Genomic DNA, 24,884 nt, shown 5'->3' on the forward strand with positions numbered 1-24,884 from the left:
TGGGTTCAATGGTTATTTTTGGTGGTAGAGTAAATTGTTCCTAGAATAATTCAGCTAATATTTCGGCGGTGGGGTAAATAACTCCTATACAAATAAATATATTCAAATGAAATTTTAAGGGATTATTCAGATACATATAAGCTCTGTTTCTCCCAGTTTTCATATTCATACCTGCTATAAGCATGTCCAGGCTGTCACTTTTGTTCGTGACTATTTTAAGCTAAAAATCAGTGAGGAGCCGCAAAAACTACTCTTAAAATTTTACAATATCCAAATGATTTTCACAGGGTTTGATGGGTGTTATGTGAACTACATTTATACCAATTTTCAAATCGATACTTGCCATAGAAAAGTCACAGTAGCCATTTTTCAATGTCCACAGGGGGCCGATTTTCGGCGCCGCAATAAATTACTCATAGAATACTTCACATACCTAAATGAAATTTTCAGGGATCTATGGGATGGATATTTACTTTGTCCATACTGAATTTCAGGTTGATATCTGCCATAGAAAAGCCACAGCAAAACTTTATTTCGGTATGGGTTGAATGATTATTTTTGCCGGTGGAGTAAATTGTTCCTAGAATAATTCATATATCCAAATGAAAATTTCAGGGATTGATGTGAAAGTTTCTCTTCCTGCTAAATTCCATGGTAATATCTACAATTGAAAAAACACAGTTATCATGTAGCCTTCTTAAAAATGATGTTAAATGTAGCAACATTAGAGTGAACTGCATGATAGTGTGTGACATCAACGAGGGACTCTGCTGATCTCATAAACAATATCCGTCCCAAGTTCAGTTACTTATAATACATTTTTCCCTCCTGAATTTAATTGGCCCAGCTCTAAAGTCGAGCTTGACTCATTGGGCTGGTAAATCTCCTCTTCACTCAAGGGGTTACCTACTGCACTGTAATTGTTCAGTGGCTACTTTCCACACAGTAAGGGTAAAAAAGACACTTTAGCTATGGTAAGCATCTCTTCTAGTCTTGGATAGTGCCCTAGCCTCTGTTCCACGGTCTTCCACTGTCTTGGGTTAGAGTTTTCTTGCTTCAGGGTACACTCGGACACACTATTCTGTTTCCTTATTTCCTTTTATCACTGGACTATTTTCCCTGTTGGAGTCCTTGGACTTCATTCTGCTCTCTCAAAATTGGGTTTTATGTTAAAATAATAGTAAACGATACAAATGTATGCAAAATGGAAAGCCAATTAATAGCACTCACTTGCTGGCTAATTTACCTCAACTAACAATAATATTTTGAATTCTGGATGGAGTCTGAAGTGAAGAGGCCAATAAAATAACAAATCTCTATGGATTAGGGTTTAGATGGGTAGCATAATCATGTAACTATGTGGTATGGTGTACCGTAAGCACAAATCTTGCTTGCAGAGGATACCATATACAGTATGGACACACTAGAGATTGAGCTTAAATTTGTTGCTGTGCCCATTCAGCCAAATTTGCATTGCTTTTTATCCCTTCCCCTTGGTTTCCACATTGTTCCCAAAACTCAACTTCACCTTTCTTCAACTATTACCATTTATTCAGCAAATCCCTGAGGGGCCCCTACAGGTCTAGACATGCATCAGTGATTTTGTTACAAGTAATTTATATCAATAATAATGCACACAAATAGAAACAAACAAACCTTTTTTGCTCTATATCAAACACCTCATCAGTTTTACGACGTTTTCCTAAATCTATGGACTAGCATGTAAATCAATAATTTTTGTGATTTGAAACTCCAAAACACACATAATACTATAATTTTACTGGGAATCCTAATTAACCTAAAATGATGAAGGATAGAAATAATTATGACAAAACTAGAAAATGTTCTAAAAGGTAAACAATCTTATAGCCAGAATCACTCACCTGTTTGAGCTTAACTCCATCTGGGCCCAAATCGCCTTGTGCAATTAAGCATTCCTTAGGTCCAAGTTGAACTATTAGAGCCTCTAAGTTACTGAACGAATCATTATCAGTGAATTCTGATAGAGTCATTACCCTTCCTGCTGCATCAACGTAACCGGCTCCAACAATCTGATATGAATGGAAACCATTATAGTAAGGGAAAGATAATAAAACATTACATTTATACATTCAAAGCAATCAACAAACCAAAAACCTTACAGCATTTAATAACCTTGAGAACAAAATTGAGTTTACAATTATTGTGACTCAGACGTTACATCAACATATTAAATCTTTACATGAGCATTTATACCAATAAATATAGAAATGTTGCAAACAATATCACATTGAACTTAATGCAGCTTTAAACTTACCCTTTGTCCACCTTCGGATGACAATTTTACTGCCATTACGCCTGTTGTAACATTCAACTCGCTGTTTCCCCCAAAGAGGATTTCTTCAAACTGAGACAAATTGCCAGGGGAGGCCTATAAGGAATAAACCATAATAATTCAAATGATTAATTGTTACATAAAAAATTATTCAAAATTACACTTCTTAAAACTTAAAAAATTTATATTAAGGAGTTACACTTTGATATAAAAATGTTATTTTCCTTAGTAAAATAAATTTTTGAATATACTTACCCGATGATCATATAGCCGCATCCCTGCTGCCCGACAGAAAAAAACCTACGGGAGGAATACGCCAGCGATCGCTATACAGGTGGGGGTGTACATCAACAGCGCCATCTGTCAAGTAGGTACTCAAGTACTCGATGTCAACAACGAACCAATTTTCTCCTCTGTCCCACTGGTTCTCTATTGGGGAGGAAGGGTGGGTCCTTTAATTTATGATCATTGGGTAAGTATATTCAAAAATTTATTTTACTAAGGAAAATAACATTTTTCAATATCAAACTTACCCGATGATCATATAGCTGATTCACACCCAGGGGGGTGGGTAGAGACCAGCATAACAAGTTGACATTATGAGCTAAGTATTCCGTATTTCATTTTAGCAGTTATTCAAAATAACAAGCATAAAATAAATAAGTACCTGGTAAGGAAGACGACTTGAACAATTACTCTGCCTTTTTAAGTACGTCTTCCTTACTGAGCCTCGCGATCCTCATAGGATGCTGAGCGACTCCTAGGAGCTGAAGTATGAAGGGTTGCAACCCATACTAAAGGTCCTCATCAAAACCTCTAATCTAGGCGCTTCTCAAGAAATGATTTTGACCACCCGCCAAATCAAGTAGGATGCGAAAGGCTTCTTAGCCTTCCGGACAACCCAAAAATATTTCAAGAGAAAGATTAAAAAGGTTCTGGAATTAGGGAATTGTAGTGGTGGAGCCCCCACCACTACTGCACTCGTTGCTACCAATGGTCCCAGAGTGTAGCAGTTCTCGTAAAGAGACTGGACATTCTTAAGATAAAAGACGCGAACACTGATTTGCTTTTCCAATAGGTTGCGTCGAATGTATTTTGCAGAGATCTATTTTGTTTAAAGGCCACGGAAGTTGTGACAGCTCTAACTTCGTGTGTCCTTACCTTCAGCCAAGCTTGGTCTTCCTCATTCAGAAGGGAATGAGCTTCTCGTATAAACAGTCTGATAAAAATAGGATAAAGAATTCTCTGACATAGGCAAAGATGAATTCTTAACTGAACACCATAAAGCTTCAGACGGGCCTCGTAAAGGTTTTTAAAATAGAACTTAAGAGCTCTTACAGGACATAATACTCTTTCTAGTTCATTTCCAACCATACGATAAGTTTGGAATATCGAACGATATTGGTCAAGGCCGAGAAGGCAGCTCGTGTTTGGCTAGAAAACCAAGATTTAGAATATGTAGCCGTTTCGGATGAGAATCCGATGTTCTTGCTGAAGGCATGAATCTCACTGACTCTTTTAGCTGTGGTTAAGCATATCAGGAAAAGTCTTAAAGGTGAGATCTTTCAGGGAGGCTGATTGAAGTGGTTCGAACCTGTCTAATATAAGGAATCTTAGAACCACGTCTAAATTCCAACCAGGTGTAACCAAACGACGCTCCTTCGTGGTCTCAAAAGACTTAAGGAGGTCCTGTAGATCTTTATTGTAGGAAAGATCTAAGCCTCTGTGACGGAAGACTGATGCCAACATGCTTCTGTAACCCTTGATAGTGGGAGCTGAAAGAGATCGCTCTTTCCTCAGATATAAGAGGAAGTCAGCTATTTGAGTTACAGAGGTACTGGTCGAGGATACGGATACTGACTTGCACCAGTTTCGGAAGATTTCCCACTTCGATTGGTAGACTCTAAGGGTGGATGTTCCCCTTGCTCTAGCAATCGCTCTGGTTGCCTCCTTCGAAAAACCTCTAGTTCTCGAGAGTCTTTCGATACTCTGAAGGCAGTCAGACGAAGAGCGTGGAGGCCTTGGAGTACCTTCTTTACGCGTGGCAGACGTAGAAGGTCCACCCTTAGGGGAAGAGTTCTGGGAACGTCTACTAGCCATCGAAGTACCTCGGTAAGTTATTCTCTCGCGGGCCAGAGGGAAGCAACTAGTGTCAACTTTGTCCCTTCGTGAGAGGCGAACTTCTGCAGTACCTTGTTGACAATCTAGAACGGAGGGAATGCATAAGATCTAGATGAGACCAGTCTAGTAGAAAGGCATCTATAAGAACTACTGCTGGGTCCGGGATAGGTGAGCAAAGTATCGAGAGCCTCTTGGACATCGAGGTTGCGAAGAGATCTATGGTTGGCTGGCCCCAGGTGACCCAAAGTCTCTTGCATACATCCTTGTGGAGGATCCAATATGTTGGAATTATTGTCCCTTCCTACTGAGACAATCTGCTAAGACATTCAAGTTGCCTTGGATGAAACTTGTTACTAGTGAAAAGTCTAGACCTGTTGAACAGGAGAGGAGGTCACTTGCGAACTCGTACCATGTCAGAGAGTAGGTCCCTCCTTGCTAGGAGATGTACATCAAAGCAGGGAGTTGACCGTGTTCACCTCCACTACTTTGCCTTGAAGGAGAGACCTGAAGCTTTTCCAGGTCAGACGTACTGCCAGAAGCTTCTTGCAGTTGAAATGCATTGTCCTTTGACTCGAGTTCCATAATCCCGAGCATTCCCTACCGCCTAAGGTCGCACCCCAGCCTACGTCTGATGCGTCAGAGAAGAGAACGTGGTTGGGAGTCTGAACAGTCAGGGGAAGACCTTTTCAAAGGTTGATAAAGTCCTTTCATCAAGTCAGACCAGACTTATCTTCCGGAAACCGGGATCGAGACCGCTTCTAGCGTCTTGTCTTTTTCAGTGAAGAGCTAGATGAAACCGAAGAGGACGGAGGTGTAGTCTTCCAAGTGACACCAATTGAACCACGGATGACAGTGTCCTAACCAGACTCATCCACAGCCTGACAGGGCCGTGTTCCTTCTTCAGCATCTTCTGGATGGATAGCAGGGCTGGGGGTTGATCGTCTTGTTCAGCCATGTCCTCATCAGAGGGTTCCTCATCCGAAACTGATGAGGAAACGGCAACAGAGTGGGCAACGTCTGACTCGCTGAATCCGGTCGCACTGATGGATGCGTGACGGAGCCGGACACAAGATCATGGTACTGCACAGTCTGTGAACTGTCAACCATGGAGACGCGAGGAAGTACAGCGACAACCCGAAACTGTCTAGACTGTCTGGGTTGTGCAGACAATCCCTTATCGGGTTGCTGAGGTTGCCGCACTGCGTCACAACAAGTCACCTCTGCTGGTTGTTGAACGTCTTCCTAGTGACACACTGAACGTCCACAACCACCTCCGAGATTCGCTTAACGTCAACGTGCGACTGGCAACCCACACTGGGTCGCACCGGTGGAGGACCCATCTCAACTGGCGGACGTGAGTAGGATACCTCAGCTTCAACAGGGCGTACAACCAACCAGTAGGAAGGTTGTTGGTTAGAAGGTTCTTCTCCGTAAAAAATCCTCTAACAAGGACTAAGCTTGGACTGCATGTCTTGCAACAAAGCCCAAGGTCTATGGGAGCAGGTGTGGCAACAGACGGGGTTAGCGACTGAAGCGGAACCATTTACCCTCCCTGGAAGCATGTTATGCTTTAATTAAAGTCCATAGGAGGCTAAGCAGCTTAAGGCTCCTCTCCAAATGACAGAGTCCTCAAGGGAATATCAGAAGGAGGGAGAACAGCACTATCTCATCTACCGGAACCATGTCCGAGAAAAGCTAGGTATTCTCAGTGAGGGTTTCACTGGTGCATAAGCAGCAGACCAGAAGGCAACGTTATGTAACTGCTTGACAGTCTGTGAACTGTCAAAAACTGAACTGTCAACCCCAACAGGTGCGTGAGGACATACAGCACTGGTGTATTAGTAGCAGACCAGAATGCAACGTCATGTAACTGCTAGACAGTCTGTGAGTTGGCAACAACCAAAGCTGTGTGGGGAAGCCTCAACTCCTGACTGACTAGTTTGCTGCGGGCGAGTGGCGGTAACCACAGTGTGTTGTGGAGGCTGACACACCGTGTCAAAACACGGCAGCTTGTGGTAGCTCACGCACGGCAACGGAGTGCTCCGTGTGTCTGTGGGAGTCAGCATGCGTCTGGCAGGGTCGACTGCGCATGGGTGGAGGAGCTCTCACAACAAGAGTGTGGGAGCAGGCAGCCATGCTGGGCGCACAACCGTGGCAGGCTGTAGGCCAACGGGTGCATCGTCAACCTTCTCGCAGTCGGAGTGTGGGAGCTGGCAACAACAAAAGCGGAGTGCTGGTGCGTGGGAGGGACTACCGTGGGTTGCGGAGCATGCCGCATTGTGTCAAAACACGGCAGCTCGACAGCACCTTCCCACTGCTGATGCGGTAGCTCACGCATGTCAACGGAGGGTGTAGCATGAACATGCGTCTGGCAGGGTGGACTGCGCATCGGTGGTGGAGTTCTCACAGGTGGAGTGTGGGAGCAGGCAGCCGCAGTATCTGCTGAGCGCACAACCGTGGAAGGTTGTAGGTTAACAGGTGCAGTGCCAACCTTCTCAGCACGATACTCCTGCATGAAGGAAGCAAGCTGAGACTGCATAGTCTGCAGCATGGACCACTAGGGTCTACAAAAGACGGCAACAACGGAGCTACTGTCCGTTGTGACTGAGGGTCTAAAACAGCTGGTGCGGCAACAGACGGAGTTACTGCCTGTTGCGGTACCACCTTGCCTCTCTTGGGAGGTGTGCAGTCGTCGGATGACTGCAGCGAGTCCGAACTGACCCAGTGGCTACACCTAGGCCGTTGGACTTGCGCGGAAGGGACCGACTTGCATTTAAAAAACTGCAAGATTTGGTCCATGGTTTCTGCGAGAAACCTCTTCCGCAGACGAGGAATAAATGGGCTCTCTCGTCTTTGTGTGGGTGGGGTGATCACGTCGGCAACGTGTGTAGATACGCCCGAAACCACGGAGGGAAACGTCTGTTCGTCGATCAAGGCCTGTGGAACCCATAAGTCCTTCGACATTACTTCTCCCCTGGGCTTGGGAGCTTGTAAGAGGTATCGGACTAGGTGAACAACTGGCACGAACAGACGAACCCTCGAACGCAACACTGTAACACTTTGCGCATATCACTTTATCACTTTTGATTTTCTGTCTGCACTTATTTCACTGAAATCGAAACTTTAACTGATTTCCACCTGAAACACGCAATCCTATCCTTCATTAAAAGGTAGTAATAGCGAAAACAGTTTACAATGCAACAGAAAAACATAATAAAGATAAAGAATTCAGTGGCTGGAAAAGAGACTAAACACTAGATCAAATAAACTACGTTTAAAATCTCTCACCGCATAAAGCCTGGGAACAAGAATAAAACTCTAGAAACGTTTTACCTTCTTCCCCTACAGCGACTAGGGAGAAGAGTAAAAAACGAGAACAACGTTACCCGCTTGAACGAAACATTTATTCTCCTCTCTCTCCCTCCGTCTCTATCTCTCTCTCTCTTCTCTCTTGACTTAGAACCTGAGAGAAGAGCCCAATTAAATATCGTTAAAACATATTATTAGCTAAAGGAAAAACTGAAAGGTTTCCCAAATAAAAAGGTCCTTTATTTAGAATTTAAACCATTTAAGCTAAGAAAGAATGAACGAAACGCTAGAATCGGTTTACTCTTACTGCAACGTGAAACCGTGAAATACTCTCTCTCTATCGTAACGATAGAGCGCATGTTGAACGTTCTGAACGTCAACAACTGCGGAGACTAAACTAAACGTTAGTTCAACTTTGAAAACAGTACGAGACTATCAAAGAAATTCTTTCAAAAACATTAAAATTAAAAAGGTATAAATTCTTAAAAGGTAAATACGATATGACGGGCTCAATGTTAATTAACTTCGGTTCCAAGTAAGGACCGCCTACTATTAGGAAAGGTCGCATATAAACAAACATAAAAATTAATTTTTATAAGTTTATAAAAAATGGAAAGTTAATCGAAGAGGCCTATAAAGGCGGAGAGATATAAAATAAATAGATCTATAACTTGTTAAGCAAAATTACCAAAAACCTAAACACACTTCCGTCTAAGGGAAGGGTCGGCCATTTAAAAGTGAAAGAGAGTCCATACTCTCTTCGTCACCAACACTTCCGTCTAAGGGAAGGGTCGGCCATTTAAAAGTGAAAGAGAGTCCATACTCTCTTCGTCACCATAATTAAATCTATCCAAAACGAGTTCAAGTTTTGAAATGAAGATAAAACCCCTGCATAGCGAAAGCTCAAAACTGGAAAAGTGTACTTCACCAAATCGTTGTGAAAACAAATCCAGTTAGGGACGGCGTATTTAGTAGGTCTTGCCTGTGGCACGACAGAGGGAAAATTGGTTCGTTGTTGACATCGAGTACTTGAGTACCTACTTGACAGATGGCGCTGTTGATGTACACCCCCACCTGTATAGCGATCGCTGGCGTATTCCTCCCGTAGGTTTTTTTCTGTCGGGCAGCAGGGATGCAGCTATATGATCATCGGGTAAGTTTGATATTGAAAAACTCTTTTACATACATTTTTGTACCAGGCCTATATAGGTTATTAATTTTCAAAATTTTTCTCTGATGTTCATTATATGATCAACAGAATCCTTAACAAATGGGTAAATTCATTCATATACAATGAAAATGTCAAGCCCCATAACTACAAGTTATTTTATGTCAAAGAATTCATCTCACTGCTAATTATTTCTCATTAAACTAACACCCCAAAATCCCCAACCAATGCCACATGAATTATACAATACAGCATTGTACTATGATTAAAAACATTAGAAATTAAACAAAGCAATGTTACATTGTGAAGACATATGATGTAAACAAAAACAGGTGACTAAAAAAAGATGGTTGGTGAGGCTGGCAAGTCTTAATATATTAGTCAATAGAAAATGTAAGCAAGTTCAAAAGCATATGTGTAAATTAAAGCCAAAAGGATGGAGTAGCGAATGTTAATACAAAAGGTGAATGTATGGAAATCAGACACCCATAAATATATCTGAACCAAAAGCCTCACTTTCACCTTTGGCCCAGGACTGAGAGGGGTGGAAGGGAAGTTAATTTAAAGGACTCAATTTTGTATAACTAGAAAAAATGATATTTTGATTATAAAATAAATTTTTGAATATACTTACCCGGTGAATATATAGCTGCAACTCTGTTGCTCGACAGACAACTCTACGGAAAAACTCGCCAGCGATCGCTACACAGGTAGCGGGTGTGCCCAACAGCGCCATCTGTCGACCAGATACCCAACTCTCATGTAAACAAAGACTCAATTTTCTCCTCGTCCCACTGCGTCTCTATTGGGGAGGAAGAGAGGGTCATTTAATTTATATTTACCGGGTAAGTATATTCAAAAATTTATTTTATAATCAAAATATCATTTTTAAATATTTAACTTAGCCAGTGAATATATAGCTGATTCACACCCAGGATGGTGGGTAGAGACCAGTAATATATGTTTACACTTTTATGAGCTAAGAGTTTTTTATTTCATTTTAGAAGTTATCAAAATAACAAAAACAAAATAAATAGGTACCTGGTAAGGAAGTCGACTTGAACAATTACTCTGCCTTTTAAGTACGTCTTCCTTACGGAGCCTCGCGATCCTCTTAGGATGATGATCGACCCCTAGGAGCTGAAGTATCAAGGGTTGCAACCCATACAACAGGACCTCATCAAACCCCTAATCTAAGCGCTCTCAAGAAATGACTTTGACCACCCGCCAAATCAACCAGGATGCGAAAGGCTTCTTAGCCTTCCGGACAACCCAAAAAACAACAATAAAAACATTTCAAGAGAAAGATTAAAAGGGTATGGAATTAGGGAATTGTAGTGGTTGAGCCCTCACCCACTACTGCACTCGTTGCTACGAATGGTCCCAGTGTGTAGCAGTTCTCGTAAAGAGACTGGACATCCTTTAGATAAAAAGACGCAAACACTGACTTGCTTCTCCAATAGGTTGCGTCCATTATACTTCGCAGAGATCTATTTTGCTTAAAGGCCACGGAAGTTGCGACAGCTCTAACTTCGTGCGTCCTCACCTTAAGCAATGCTTGGTCTTCCTCACTCAGATGTGAATGAGCTTCTCGTATTAACAGTCTGATAAAGTAGGATAAAGCATTCTTTGACATAGGCAAAGATGGTTCCTTAACTGAACACCATAAAGCTTACGATTGGCCTCGTAAAGGTTTAGTGCGCTTTAAATAGAACTTAAAAGAGCTCTCACAGGGCATAAGACTCTTTCTAGTTCATTGCCTACAATCTTCGATAAGCTGGGAATATCGAACGATTTAGGCCAAGGTCAAGAAGGCAGCTCATTTTTGGCTAGAAAACCAAGTTGTAGCGAACATGTGGCTTTTTCTGACGAAAATCCGATGTTCTTGCTGAAGGCATGAATCTCACTGACTCTTTTAGCTGAGGCTAAGCATACCAGGAAAAGTGTCTTTAAAGTGAGATCTTTCAGGGAGGCTGATTGTAGCGGCTCAAACCTGTCTGACATGAGGAATCTTAGTACCACGTCTAAATTCCAACCAGGTGTAACCAAACGACGCTCCTTAGTGGTCTCAAAAGACTTAAGGAGGTCCTGAAGATCTTTATTGTTGGAAAGATCTAAGCCTCTATGCCGGAAGACCGATGCCAACATGCTTCTGTAGCCCTTGATAGTGGGAGCTGAAAGGGATCGTCCTTTTCTCAGGTATAAGAGAAAGTCAGCTATTTGAGCTACAGAGGTACTGGTCGAGGATACAGAGACTGATTTGCACCAGTCTCGGAAGACTTCCCACTTCGATTGGTAGACTCTAAGGGTGGATGCTCTCCTTGCTCTAGCAATCGCACTGGCTGCCTCCTTCGAAAAGCCTCTAGCTCTCGAGAGTCTTTCGAGTCTGAAGGCAGTCAGACGAAGAGCGAGGAGGCTTTGGTGTACCTTCTTTACGTGTGGCTGACGTAGAAGGTCCACCCTTAGAGGAAGACTTCTGGGAACGTCTACTAGCCATCGAAGTACCTCGGTGAACCATTCTCTCGCGGGCCAGAGGGGAGCAACTAGCGTCAACCTTGTCCCTTCGTGAGAGGCGAACTTCTGCAGTACCTTGTTGACAATCTTGAACGGTGGGAATGCGTAGAGATCTAGATGTGACCAATCTAGGAGAAAGGCATCTATATGTATTGCTGCTGGGTCCGGGACTGGTGAGCAATATATTGGGAGCCTCTTGGTCAGCGAGGTTGCAAAGAGATCTATGGTTGGTTGGCCCCAAGTGGCCCAAAGTCTCTTGCATACATCCTTGTGGAGGGTCCATTCTGTTGGAATTACTTGCCCTTTCCGACTGAGACAATCTGCCATGACATTCAAGTTGCCTTGGATGAACCTCGTTACTAGTGATATGTCTTGACCTTTTGACCAGACGAGCAGGTCCCTTGCGATCTCGTACAACGTCAGTGAGTGTGTCCCTCCTTGCTTGGAGATGTACGCCAAGGCAGTGGTGTTGTCCGAGTTCACTTCCACCACTTTGCCTCGAAGGAGAGACCTGAAGCTTTTCAAAGCCAGATGTACTGCCAGCAGCTCCTTGCAGTTGATATGCATGATCCTCTGACTCGAGTTCCACAGTCCTGAACATTCCCGACCGTCTAATGTCGCGCCCCAGCCTACGTCCGATGCGTCCGAGAAGAGAACGTGGTTGGGAGTCTGAACAGCCAGGGGAAGACCCTCTCTTAGGTTGATACTGTCCTTCCACCAAGTCAGACAAGACTTCATCTTTTCGGAAACGGGGATCGAGACCGCTTCTAGCGTCTTGTCCTTTTTCCAGTGAAAAGCTAGATGGTATTGAAGCGGACGGAGGTGTAGTCTTCCTAATGACACAAATTGTTCCAGGGATGATAGCGTCCCTACCAGACTCATCCACAGCCTGACTGAGCAGCGTTCCTTCTTCAGCATGTTCTGGATGCATAACTGGGCTTGACTTATTCTGGGGGCCGACGGAAAAGCCCGAAAAGCTAGACTGTGAATCTCCATCCCTAAATACACAATAGTTTGGGATGGGACCAGTTGCGACTTTTCCATATTGACAAGGAGACCCAATTCCTTGGTCAGATCTAGAGTCCACTTTAGATCCTTCAGACAGCGACGACTGGAAGAGGCTCTGAGAAGCCAGTCGTCCAAATAAAGGGAGGCTCGGATGTCCGATAAATGGAGGAATTTGGCTACATTCCTCATCAGCCTCGTAAACACGAGAGGAGCTGTGCTTAGGCCAAAGCACAGGGCCCGAAACTGGTAGACCACCTTTTCGAAAACGAATCTCAGAAAAGGTTGGGAGTCTGGGTGGATGGGGACGTGGAAGTAGGCGTCCCTTAGGTCTAAAGAGACCATCCAGTCTTCCCTTCTGACCGCTGCTAAGACTGACTTTGTGGTCTCCATGGAGAACGTCTTCTTTGTGACAAAGACATTCAGAGCACTGACGTCTAGCACTGGCCTCCACCCTCCTGTCTTCTTTGAAACCAAGAAGAGGCGGTTGTAGAATCCCGGAGATTGAAGGTCCGAGACTTTGACCACCGCTCCCTTCTCTAGCAAAAGAGACACTTCCCGTTTCAAGGCTCGTCTCTTTTCTTCCTCTCTGTACCTGGGAGAGAGATCGATGGGAGACGTTGCTAGAGGGGGTTTCCGTACAAAAGGGATCTTGTACCCCTCTCTGAGCAACTTCACAGATTGTTCATCTGCGCCTCTCTTCTCCCAGGCCTGCCAGAAGTTCTTGAGTCTGGCTCCCACTGCTGTCTGAAGATGCGGGCAGTCAGACTCTGCCCTTAAAGGACTTGGATCCTTTCTTCTTCCCTCGCTTCCCTTCGGCACGAGCACCTCCTCTGCTGGAGGCTCTGCCACGAAAGGGCGGAATAAAGTGAGACGCTGGAGTGTCCATCCTTGGTCTAGCTGACAAGGTAGGCAAATGGGGAGCTTTGCGAGCTGAGGACGCAACAAGATCGTGAGTGTCCTTCTGCACTAACGAAGCGGCTATTTCCTTAATCAGGACTTCTGGAAAAAGGCACTTGGAAAGAGCAAAGAGAAGCTCAGATCTCTGGCACGGTGTAACTCCAGCAGAAAGGAATGAGCAGAGAGATTCTCGCTTTCTTAGGACTCCGGAAACAAATGATGCAGCAAGCTCATTAGACCCATCACGGACGGCCTTGTCCATGCAGGACATAATGAGCAAGGAAGTCTCTTTATCTGTCGAAGAGATCTTCCTGCTTAGGGCTCCTAGACACCAGTCTAAGAAGTTAAAAACTTCAAAGGCCCTAAAGATTCCTTTCAAAAGGTGGTCCAGGTCCGATGATGACCAACAAATCTTTGAGCGTCTCATGGCAAGGCGGCGGGGAGAGTCTACAAGACTTAAGAAGTCGCCCTGGGCAGAGGCAGGAACTCCCAAGCCGAGAGCTTCTCCCGTGGCATACCAGACGCTCGATCTAGAAGAGAGTCTAGCAGGGGGAAAAGCAAATGCTGTCTTCCCTAAACTCTTCTTGGACTGCAACCAGTCTCCTATCACCCGCAAAGCTCTCTTGGACGAGCGTGCGAGGACGAGTCTAGTAAAGGCAGGAGTGGTAGAAGGCATGCCTAAAACAAACTCTGAAGGCGGAGAACGAGGAGCCACAGAAACAAACTGGTCAGGAAACAGCTCTTTGAAAATGGCCAAAACTTTTCTAAAGTCCAAAGAGGGTTGAGTAGACTTAGGCTCGTCCACTTCTGATTGTGGTTCATCTATATGTGCAGCAACATCATCATCAGAAAGTTCCTCATCCGACAACTGATGAGGAAACGGCAACGGAGTGGGTAACGGCTGGTTCGCTGAGTCCGGTCGCACTGGTGCATGCGTGACTGAGCCGGACGCAACGTCATGGAACTGCTGCCCAGTCTGTGAGCTGGCAACAACCATGGTAGCGCGGGGACGCACAGCGTCTACCCCAGACTGTCTAGACTGATTGGGTTGCGCAGTGGAAACCACACTGGGTTGCGGAGGTTGACGCACCGCGTCAAAACAAAACAACTCTGACGGTTGTTGAACTTCCAGAACGTCAACGGCAACCTCCGTGCGTCGCTTAACGTTAACATGCGGCTGGCAGATCACACTGGAACGCATGGGTGGAGGAACTCTCTCAACTGGTGTGCGTGAGAAGGTTACCTCAGCGTCCACAGGACGCACAACCGATCGCTTGGAGGGTTGTAGGCTAGGTACTGCACTAGCTGGTACGGCAGCAACCTTCTCTGCATGAAAGTCCTGCATCAGAGACATAAGTTTAGACTGCATGTCTTGCAGTAGAGACCACTTAGGGTCTACGGGAGCAGGTGCAGCGACAGACGGTGTTAGTGTCTGAAGCGGTACCGCTTTGCCTCTCTTAGGCGGTGAGCAGTCCTCGGATGACGGCAACGAGTCCGAACTGACCCAGTGGCTACAACCGGGCCGTTGGACTTGTGCTGAAGGGACCGATTTACGTTTTAACGGTCGCGAGACCTTGGTCCAAAGTTTCTTGCGAGAAACACCTTCAGACGACGAGGTATAAATGGGCTCTCTCGTCTTAGTTAGGTAGGAGCGATCTTGGGTAGATATGCCCGATACCACGGAGGGAACGTCTGTTCGCTGATTAAAGCCTCTCGAACCCATGCGTCGTACGACATTGCTTCTCCCCTGGACTTGGGAGCTTGCAAGAGGTCCCGGACTAGGAGGACGACAGGCACGAACAGACGAACCCTCAAGCGCAACACTGTCCACAACACTATCACTTGGCACTTTAGCACTTCCCACTGCACTTTGGCACTTAAGCTCCTTCACATCCTCCATGAGCTGATTACGGTCACTAGCAAGGGACTCAACTCTCTCACCCAGAGCCTGGATGGCACGCATCATGTCAGCCATCGATGGTTCCTGAGTGCCAGGAGGGGGGTTAGGAGCAACCACTACAGGGGAAGGAATAGGTTGTGGGGCATGAGGAGAGGATACACCAATAGAACGAGAAGAACTTCTCCTAACTCTATCTCTCTCTAGCCTACGTGTGTACTTTTGAAATTCGATAAAATCGAATTCCGAAAGGCCAACGCACTCCTCACACCGATCTTCCAATTGACAGGTTTTATCCCTACAATTGGAACAAACAGTGTGAGGGTCGATAGAAGCCTTCGGAAGACGCCTAGAACAGTCCCTAGCATTGCATTTCCTAAATTTGGGAACTTGTGAAGGGTCAGCCATTTTGAATTGGTCAAGGGAAATTCCAAAAAACGATCAAAAAGTCATCAACAAAGAATCCGATATAAAAAAAGAGTTCAAGGATTTGTGTGAAGAAAAACCCTGCACAGCGAAAGCTCAAAACTAGAATATAGTACTTCACCAATTAGATGTGAAAAACTCCAGTTTAGCAACAGCGAGTAAAGTACGTCTTGTCGACACCTCGACAGAGAGAAAATTGAGTCTTTGTTTACATGAGAGCTGGGTATCTGGTCGACAGATGGCGCTGTTGGGCACACCCGCTACCTGTGTAGCGATCGCTGGCGAGTTTTTCCGTAGAGTTGTCTGTCGAGCAACAGAGTTGCAGCTATATATTCACCGGCTAAGTTAAATATTTAAAAATACAAATTACTTTAAAAAATTTGAGATTTGTTTTGTACGCAAAATACAGACCAATGGGAAGGGTTGTTGTTCTTTCCTGGAAATGATATACACCCTGGTCATGTAAGGGAGGAAAAGCATTAACTCCAGCTACCTCCTACAGTCAAAACTCTTGTTATCTGCGATTAATTGGTTTATGAAAATGGCCATACAATATATACCAGATTCAAGTACTGTATAAAAAAAAAAAAAAATTCTCATAAGAAGACATGAGGATCCAAAGTCCTCAACTTTTATCATATTTTATCAAAATGAACTTTATTTTACCTTAAATAAATAATAACTGTAATTATTTTGAATAAAGCAGGTCAGAACTGACCGTCCTGGATGGCGCCAGCTGGATCGGGACCCAGTCAGGAGTGGCGCTAATTTCAAAATTACAACTCCACAGAGTTTTAACTTATCTTTTACTTGCGGTAGTTGCGTTCGTTAAGTCTAAAAGTTTGCAAGTAGGATGTTCGCACCTTGAGAACCTACACAATATCCTTATTCATTGCAGGCGAAATTAAAAGTGAAGAGCTTCCAACAGGTGGGGGGTGGTAGCTTTTCGCCCATACTAACCACTAGTTATCTACTTCTATAATGATTTCAACAGCTGTTCCAGCTTGCACTGAAAATATGACAAACTTATAACAGAGTTTGTATTTTTCCTAACATACATACCCAAATTCTTTATTATAGGAGATATTCTAGCGCGAGCTGGAAAATATGGCAGAAAAACCTTAACAAGGTCGCTAACGACCAAGCAGGTAGTTATCCACCAGTTTGCGATGGGGGACCGCCGGTAGGTAGCTACTGTTTACCTTCAATCGGATTTTAACTAGGACTATTCTAGGGGACGGTGATGGAGGGAAGATCTGTGTAAAGAATTCGGGTTTGTATGTTAGGAAAAATACAAACTCTGTTATAAGTTTGTCATTTGCTCCTACACTTGATACAAACCCTCATTCTTTACTATAGGAGGCTTAAGTCTTGAGGTTAGGGTGGCCAAGGAGTTCCCTATTCCTAGGGAAGATAGTCCTTAGATTAGACTCTTTAGAAGAAAATCTCCCGTTAATCTTCTTTCTTTGTAGATCCCCATAATCTTAGCACAACTGAAAGTTTGTAGCTTTGTGGAAACAAATGTTTCAGGAAGAAGTGGGTCAGGAACATTCGACTCGGACCCTTTCATACTTAGGATTCCCACGACCTTGAAAAGGGAAACCTCGTGACTACGAGTATGACTTATACCTTGTGAGAGGAATCAGATGAGTTTCATACCTTATTTCAATTGGCAAGTCCAGCTGAAACTGGCTACAGACTAGGATACCCAGATGGGAGGGAGAAGGAAACGAAGAAGATAGATGGATGTCCTTCTTAAAACCTAGTGTAACACAGGATCCTCAACCAATGGCTACTGTCCCCTGAAAGGGCGTAAGGTAGCTACAGCACCTGTTGACCTGCCACAATAGTCCCTATAGAAAAGGTGTCAAGAGACCTATGTGTCACATCGCTCAAATAGTGAATGGTGAATGTAGATTGGCATTTCCAGACCCCAGCTCTTAAGACTTGGGAGACTGAGAAATTTCTCTTAAATGCCAGTGACGCAGCCACTCCCCTAACTTGATGGGCTTTGGGTTGTGCTGCCTCTGGGTCTATGTGAATGGCTCTCGCAATAACTTTCTTGAGCCAGAAAGAGATGGTGTTGCGAGAGATTCTCTTCTTTACCTTGTTGGTATTGAGGAAGAGATGACGGAGGCGTGGTCTGAAAGGTCTGGTGCTCTTCAGGTATTTCCTTAGCACCCTGACTGGGCACAGTAACAATTGGTCTGTATCGTGTGTTACCTTATTGAGGCTGGAAAATTGAAATTCTCGAAACTTCTCATCGGCCAATGAAGGATTCTGAGTTTTGGCCACAAAGCCTGGCACGAAGTTGAGTGAGACTTCCCCCCCATCCTCTAGAATGGGTGACGTCATAGGACAGACCATGTAGTGCACTGACCCTTTTTGCCGAGGCCAGAGCTACTAGGAAAACGGTCTTAAGGGTCAAAAAGTAGTCAGAGGTCCTATTTAAGGGCTCAAAACCTCGAATCAACAAGGTGATATCTTCCGAGGTGGAAAGGTCAACCTCTCTCGGTCTACAGATGAGGCTCAAGGCTGAGCGATAGCCCTTAATAGCCGAGACTGAGAGGAGCTTTTCCTCCATGAGGAACAATAGGAAGTCTGCCACTAAAGGAAGAGAGGGATCGAGTGGAGACAAGCCTCGCCCTCTAAACCAAGCTGCAAACACTCTCCATCTTGCTTGGGAGAAGTTTGTGGAATATTGGAGCAGGTACCTAGACATGTGCTCGGCCACTTTCTCTGAAAAGCCTGTGTCTGAGGAGTGACTGGACAGCCTCCAGGTGTGAAGTTTCAGTAAAGGAATTCTCCCGTGGGGGACACCATTGTGTGGCTGCGTCAGCAGGAGTTCTGGAAGAAGAAATCTTGGAACCTGAACCAGCAAGGAAAGGTCTGCGTACAAAGTATTTTAGGCCTTTCCAGGCTGCTAACAATTCCAGGTGATTTATATGGAGAGTTTGTTCTATCGGAGACCAGACTCCTGATGCTAACTTCGGGCCTGGGTGTGAACCCCAGCACCGTAATGACGCGTCCGAAAAGTTTTAACTTCGGATTAGAGCTTTGGAGGGAAATGCCCATCTGGGTATTCTCTCTGGCTGACCACCACTGAAGATCTTGTATCACCAGAGCTGGAACCTCCACTGGCAAGAATGGGGAATCGTTCTTTTGAGACCAATGGGTCTTCTGATGCCACTGGAGACTTCTCATTCTTAATCTTCCGCCTGGAATTACTTTTCCCAGGGAGGAAAGATGGCCCAGATGACTCTGCCACAACTTGGCTGGAGGAGGCAGTGGAGACAAGAGTTGGGCGATGGATTGTTCCAGTCTCAGAAGTCTGTCTTCCGAGGGGAACACCCTCCCTACCTGGGTGTTGATGGACATACCCAGCTAGTTCATGACTTGGGTTGGAATCAAACAAGACTTCTCAATGTTTACAAGGATCCCCAGATCCTTGCAAAGGTCGAGAAGCCTTCTCAGGTGATCCAGAGCTTGTTCCCTGGACAAGGCCAGGAGTAGCCAATCATCTAGATACCTTAGCAGGCGTATCCCGTGCTTGTGTGCCCAGGAGGAAACGAGTTCGAAAACCCTTGTAAACACCTGTGGGGCGGTCGAGAGGCCAAAGCATAGGACTTTGGGCTCGAAGCTTCGACCCTGAACCAAAAAGCGCAGGAATTTCAGAGTTGAGCGATGGATCGGTGCTTGGAAATATACGTCTTTCAAGTCCACAGATGTCATAAAGTCTCCTGGACGCACCGCTTTGATCACGGAGGCAGTTGTCTCCATTTTGAATAGAGTCTGCTTCACAAACTGATTCAAGGTAGGGATTGATTACTGGTCTCCAACCCCCCCGAGGCTTTCTCTTCCAGAAATAGGCGGCTGAAAAACCCCGGGGAGGTGTTGGGGACCTGTTGGATGGCACCCTTTAGAAGCATGCTGTGGATCTCCCGAGCTAGGCTTGCTGTTTCCCACGATTCCGAGGGACCTGGGAGGACGAGATCGGAGAATGAATTACAGGAGGAGGAGAGCCTATGAAGGGGATTCGGTACCCCCCAACAAAGTACCTTGATGGTCCATTGCATGGCCCCCATAGCTTTCCACCTCCAACTCCCCTGCAGGCAACCCCTTATGCACTGGAAGAGGGGAGCCAAGACCCTATTTCTGTTTAGGGTTCCTCCCTCTGCCTTTAGCCTTGGGAGGAGCCGACATTCCTCTGCCCATAGGTTTGGCTGAGGCTTTTGGCTGGGAGTGGAGCCGCGGTTGTGGTCTTAGGTTGTGAAGTTGGCTGCTATTGCACTGGGCGAAAGGAGGCAGCCTTTTGCATCGCGAAGTCCTGCGTCTCTTTCCTCCAAGTATCTAAGGTAGAGGAAACTGCTTGTTTAGAAAAGAGGAGAGGTTGTAGAAGGTCCGAGTTTCTCAAATCTGATCTCTTGGCCTTACCGATACTCCTATGAAGTCTGGAAACTGATTCCCTCCTTTTGAGGACCCAATTGCCCCACATCCCAGAAGCTAGGACTTCCTGTAGGGACTGCATGAAGTTTTGGTTTGACAGGTCCTCGTGACTCGCTAGGTAGCCGCCTGTACCAGACTACGTGTCAAACCAAGATAAAGCTTCCAGAAGGGACACTGAAGCCGCTTCCATTGCCGAGGCTTCTGTGGCTGTGAAAGAGACTGGAAGAGTAGAGAGTCTCTCCGAGGAGCAGCCAGGTGTGAGTCTCGCCGTGAGGGGATCCAGGGTCAGAGGAGAAGGGTTGGCGTCTCTGACCTTGTAAAAGCACTTTTGCCTCGTGAACGGAAATTGTAAAAGTTTATGGGATCCCTGAGACTTCAAGGAACCCGTTTCTCCCGAGATCTTTCTCAGATGGCTTGCAATGTGATAAGACCAGGGAAGTTCAATTCTGGTCTTAGGGTTCAGTGGAGGACGACATAGCCTGTCTAAAGCTGGAGCGTCAGTATGTCAAGGAGACAGATGTAGATCGCCGAGGCCTGAGATATTACACATAGTTCTTAGAGCCCTCAAACAGAAGGACTCTAAGTCCTTTGATGGTTGCTCTTCCGAGGAATCCTCAGGCTTCGCTAATTCCTCGCAAGTTATTACAGGAGGAAGGGCGATAGAAGTCAGTGTGTCTGGAGGTAACGGCGAAGTAGGAGACCATATTACCATTGTTACAAGGGAAGGCTGAGCGCTGAATAATGGCGCCGCAAGAGCCTGACCTTGCGTGGAAGTCGACGGTCTAGGAGAAGTTAACCGAATTATCGGTACTGTCTTAGTAGGATTCGTAGAGATTCCTCTCTTTGAAAGGTCTGAGGTACGAGGTGGAAGAGGTCGAATTGATCGGCGATCTGGCCTTTTCCCTCTGCTCTTAACAGAAGAGAAGAAGGGTTGAACCCGTGCGTCTTCTTCCGAGGTTCTCGAGAGGCTCGTATTCCGTAACTCATTAGGGAGCAAGGGAACCGGAGTTGTTCTTTTTGAAACACGAGGGCGAGGTGATTAACCCTGTGTGAATATGACCGGAGACTTGAGCGATCGAAAAGTCGAAGGGCGAGAGCGCTCTTTCTCTGATGACACGTGAAGGAGAGGGTTCGAGGTCAGGGAGCGCTTTGCCCTTGGCCGCGCTCCAGGCACGATTAGATGAAAAATCACTAATTACACTTTGGAGAGCTCTCTTGTGACGAAGAGCGAGAACATAGCGCTCTTTTTCTTGAAGCGCTTAGATGATCCCTCGCGAGAGGAAGACGATACCGAGGCAGATCGATGACGAGAGGAAGCGCTCTTCTTAGGTTTGTGATGATAGCGAGACAGAACGATGACGAGAGGAAGCGCTCTTCTTAGATTTGTGACAAGAGCGCTTATAGTCTCACGGCGAGACATCTCGTGAAGAGACAGAAGGAGAGGAAGAGCAAGAACGATGATGTCTCTTCCTATGTCGCCCGTCTCTCCGGCAAGAACGTCTGCGCGAAGGAGAGCAAGCTCTCCTTTTCCTCTTCTCTCTCTCCCTCCTAGCCTCCAAAGAGGGAGGAGGAGGAGGAGGAGGTACTGCGATGTTTGTGCTTGCGACGTTGTGATTTTGTAGAAGTGCAAACAGAGTGCGCAGGAGCTGAAGTTACTATATCCACTGAAACTTCCGCAGGCGCCGACTGAGTTGACGGGAGGTAGGCGAGGTCCGAAACTCCCGAGGGTTCCAAACCTTGCCTGCGAGGAACTGGTTACAAACTTCCTCCGAAGGAGAACCAGGAAGTCCAAGGGCAGGCCATACCGCTCGTACATGATCTGGAATGGAAGCGGTAACGGAATCATTCCCGGTGGCGAAAAATATTGCCCCACTGGGGGAGGCAACGTGATCTGCCCGACCAAGAGGAATGGGGGATAAATCAATGGTGCCACTCTTCCTCGACTTCCCCACGGAGGAGGGAGGCAAGGAAGAGTCTGAAGGGAGAGAACGCGAGGCCGAAGAAGAGGCCCGAGACTCCTTACCTTTCGACGGCGAACCTGGAGGTAACGTGTCCCTCTTGGATTTCTTTTTCCACTTCTCGAACTTTTCTCACTGTGCGGGCAACCACTCTCTACATACTTGGCAGGGGGAGCTTTCATAACACCTATGACCTCTGCATGTATGGCATAGGGAATGAGGATCCATCTCCGGCGGTGATATAAAGGTGACACAGAATTTCGGGGGAACCCTGGGACACTTCCTAACAGAGGAAATCACATCTAACAAAGAAAAAAGAAACAATTGATCAAAAACACAACAAAGAAAGGCTAGTCTGCCAGTCAAACTAAAGCGGGAGCAGCGGTGTTACCACTGCGACGGCTAGAATTTGATTGGAAGTAAACAGTAGCTACCGACCGGCGGTCACCCACCGCTAACAGGTGGATAACTACCTGCTCGGTCATTAACGACCTTGTTAAGGTTTTTTGCCATATTTTCCAACACGCGCTTAAATATCTCCTATAGTAAAGAATGAGGGTCTGTATCAAGTGTAGGAACAAATATTCCTATTTAATGGACAATATGCTTGTATACACGTAGGAACAAATAAGCATTACATGAAGATTAGAAAGATCTATATACCCTAAACAATGCCCTGTGAGGTTGTATGATGCTAAAATGACAATTTTTTTTTTTTTACATTATTGTTGGGCAATGCCCTAGACACTGACCATATATACATATGATCAGCACTCAAGCCCACTCTCCACCAAAGCTAGGACCATAAGAGGGCCAGGCAATGGCTGATGATGACTCGGCCAATAGACTTATAGGTTCCCCAAACCCCCCATCCTTAGCTCACAAGGATGGTGAGGTTGCAGCAACCAAAGGAACTAACCAGTTTGAGAGACTCACACCCTAGTCTAGCAATCACCAGTCAGGGACGTTACCACATGGGCCACCACAACTTGAAAATCTACCGAAGCGAACAATACCCAAAATGGCTGCCAATACCGAGGCAGGCCAACCGCTTCTAAAACTAAAATCCCCAATACTGGAAAAGGAACAAATGCCCGGTACTGAAATAAACTGTCAAAACAAACTATGGTACTTAACATTGGTAAAGGTGAAGTAGCAACGTCAGTCATGTTGAATTAACGACAATCACTTTTGAAAAACACTGGGCAAAACACTTATCAACTTTGCGGGCAAGTCCAAAACAGAAGGATGACCTGGAGAGCGCGAGTAGTAGGTGTCGGTGGGGTAGCCCAACTGTATTCTCTAGGGCCTGTCACGGCCCTCCCCTTTGATGAAGGGATTATCTAAATGGAAGACAGCCTGTGAATAGTGGTTTTCACATGCCCTTGTTAAATACACAACACCAACAAGGTGGTCGCGCGAGGGTTGTAACCTCTGCATTCCATGCTTTTATCTTTCTCTAGTATATCTGGAAGATTTATATTAGAAAAGTGTAAAGAAGGACCCTTTTCACTGGCCGTCACAGGTCTCTCCCCAGAAATAGATTTTTCCTTCGTCAAAATCCCTTTTCTATTACAGCAGTTAAGAGGTTGAATACAGGCGTCTCATTTATTTCTGAACCAAAAACAACTAATAAAATACAGTATATTAGAAATTATATCATATACTGCACTGTAATTACATACCTTATACTCAGCTTCCCAGTCATTTTTGCCAGATTTTTGTTTGTAGACCTCAATTCGGTAGTGTTTAACAAGGAGCAGATCTCGAACAAAGGACTCAAAATTCAATTTACTCAATATGACGGACTCAACTTTGTTTTCTCCTGAAATCATATATAATTTGTTAAGCCTCATCTGATGGGAAAAGTACCTCTTACAGTGTGCATTATGTTTTATTCTGTAGATGGTATTTACTCTACGGTCTTTACAGCATTTCTTCACCTTAGCAACATTGCTTTCAGCCCTAGACTGATCTTCCTTTCATTATCTTTCTAGTTAACTGTCCAACTACTTTTACTCTACCTTACCTCAATTTTTACATATTATTTAATAAAAAATAATTAGTATGATACTGATTTCTTTAATCACTTCAAAAATTCTATATTCAAAAGTTCATCTACAACCACAAACCTATCAATCACCCACTAGAGATACTTATCAAAATTTTTCTTTAAAGAGAATTTCAAAATTGTAGCAACTGGAAAACATTTTAACAATTTTGATAATTTCAAAAAATTATTCCCCCAATAAAGAGGGCTTTTAATAATGAAATATGACAAATTTAGAATTTTGTATTTTTCCTAATGATACAAACCTGTAGCTATTTATGGGGGTATTACTTTTGGCAAAGCTGAAAGACGAGCCATTAGACTTTTAGCGAGGGTTAACCACCCATACCGTTAATTAGCGGGGGAGGGGTGGCGAGTAGTAGCTATCCCTCTCACTCATACACATGTGACTTTCCCTTTGCTTAAAGGCAAGACTTCGAGGGGGACTGGGTTGGCGGGCAAATCTGTATAAATAGCAAATTACTTCCAAATTTGTCATTTGTTCCATAACTGGAGTACAAACAAACGCTATTTCTGGACTCAACCTATGCCTCTCCGTGAAATGCTCCTTTAGCATCATTTCTAAGGTATATAACTGCTATGTATAACTGCTATGTATTACCAGAGAAAAAAGTTGCATAGGAATGCCAGGGATGAACCCAGCTCGCTCACCTAAATCGCTATTTATAGGGATTGACTCACCCATTAGGGGGGTGGACGTTCCTGCTAATCTGGCTTTTGGCTTCAACCCGGGGATTCCCCTCTATGTGTCTTAG

General features: G+C 45.1%; 1 protein-coding gene across 1 annotated transcript in view; it reads right to left on the reverse strand.

The window, feature by feature from the left end:
• The window catches only part of LOC137621503 (DNA mismatch repair protein Msh2-like), a 123,142-nt gene that overhangs the window by 63,457 nt on the left and 34,801 nt on the right, over positions 1-24,884 (reverse strand). Inside the window, exons 4-6 of the mRNA XM_068351855.1 lie at positions 23,744-23,883; positions 2,297-2,410; positions 1,884-2,051 (exon numbers count right to left, since the gene is read on the reverse strand). Of these exons, the coding sequence (XP_068207956.1) occupies positions 1,884-2,051; positions 2,297-2,410; positions 23,744-23,883 (422 nt within the window). The remainder of the gene's footprint in view (positions 1-1,883; positions 2,052-2,296; positions 2,411-23,743; positions 23,884-24,884) is intronic.

This window comes from Palaemon carinicauda, chromosome 28 (genome assembly GCF_036898095.1).
Source record: "Palaemon carinicauda isolate YSFRI2023 chromosome 28, ASM3689809v2, whole genome shotgun sequence".
Lineage (NCBI taxonomy): Eukaryota > Metazoa > Arthropoda > Malacostraca > Decapoda > Palaemonidae > Palaemon > Palaemon carinicauda.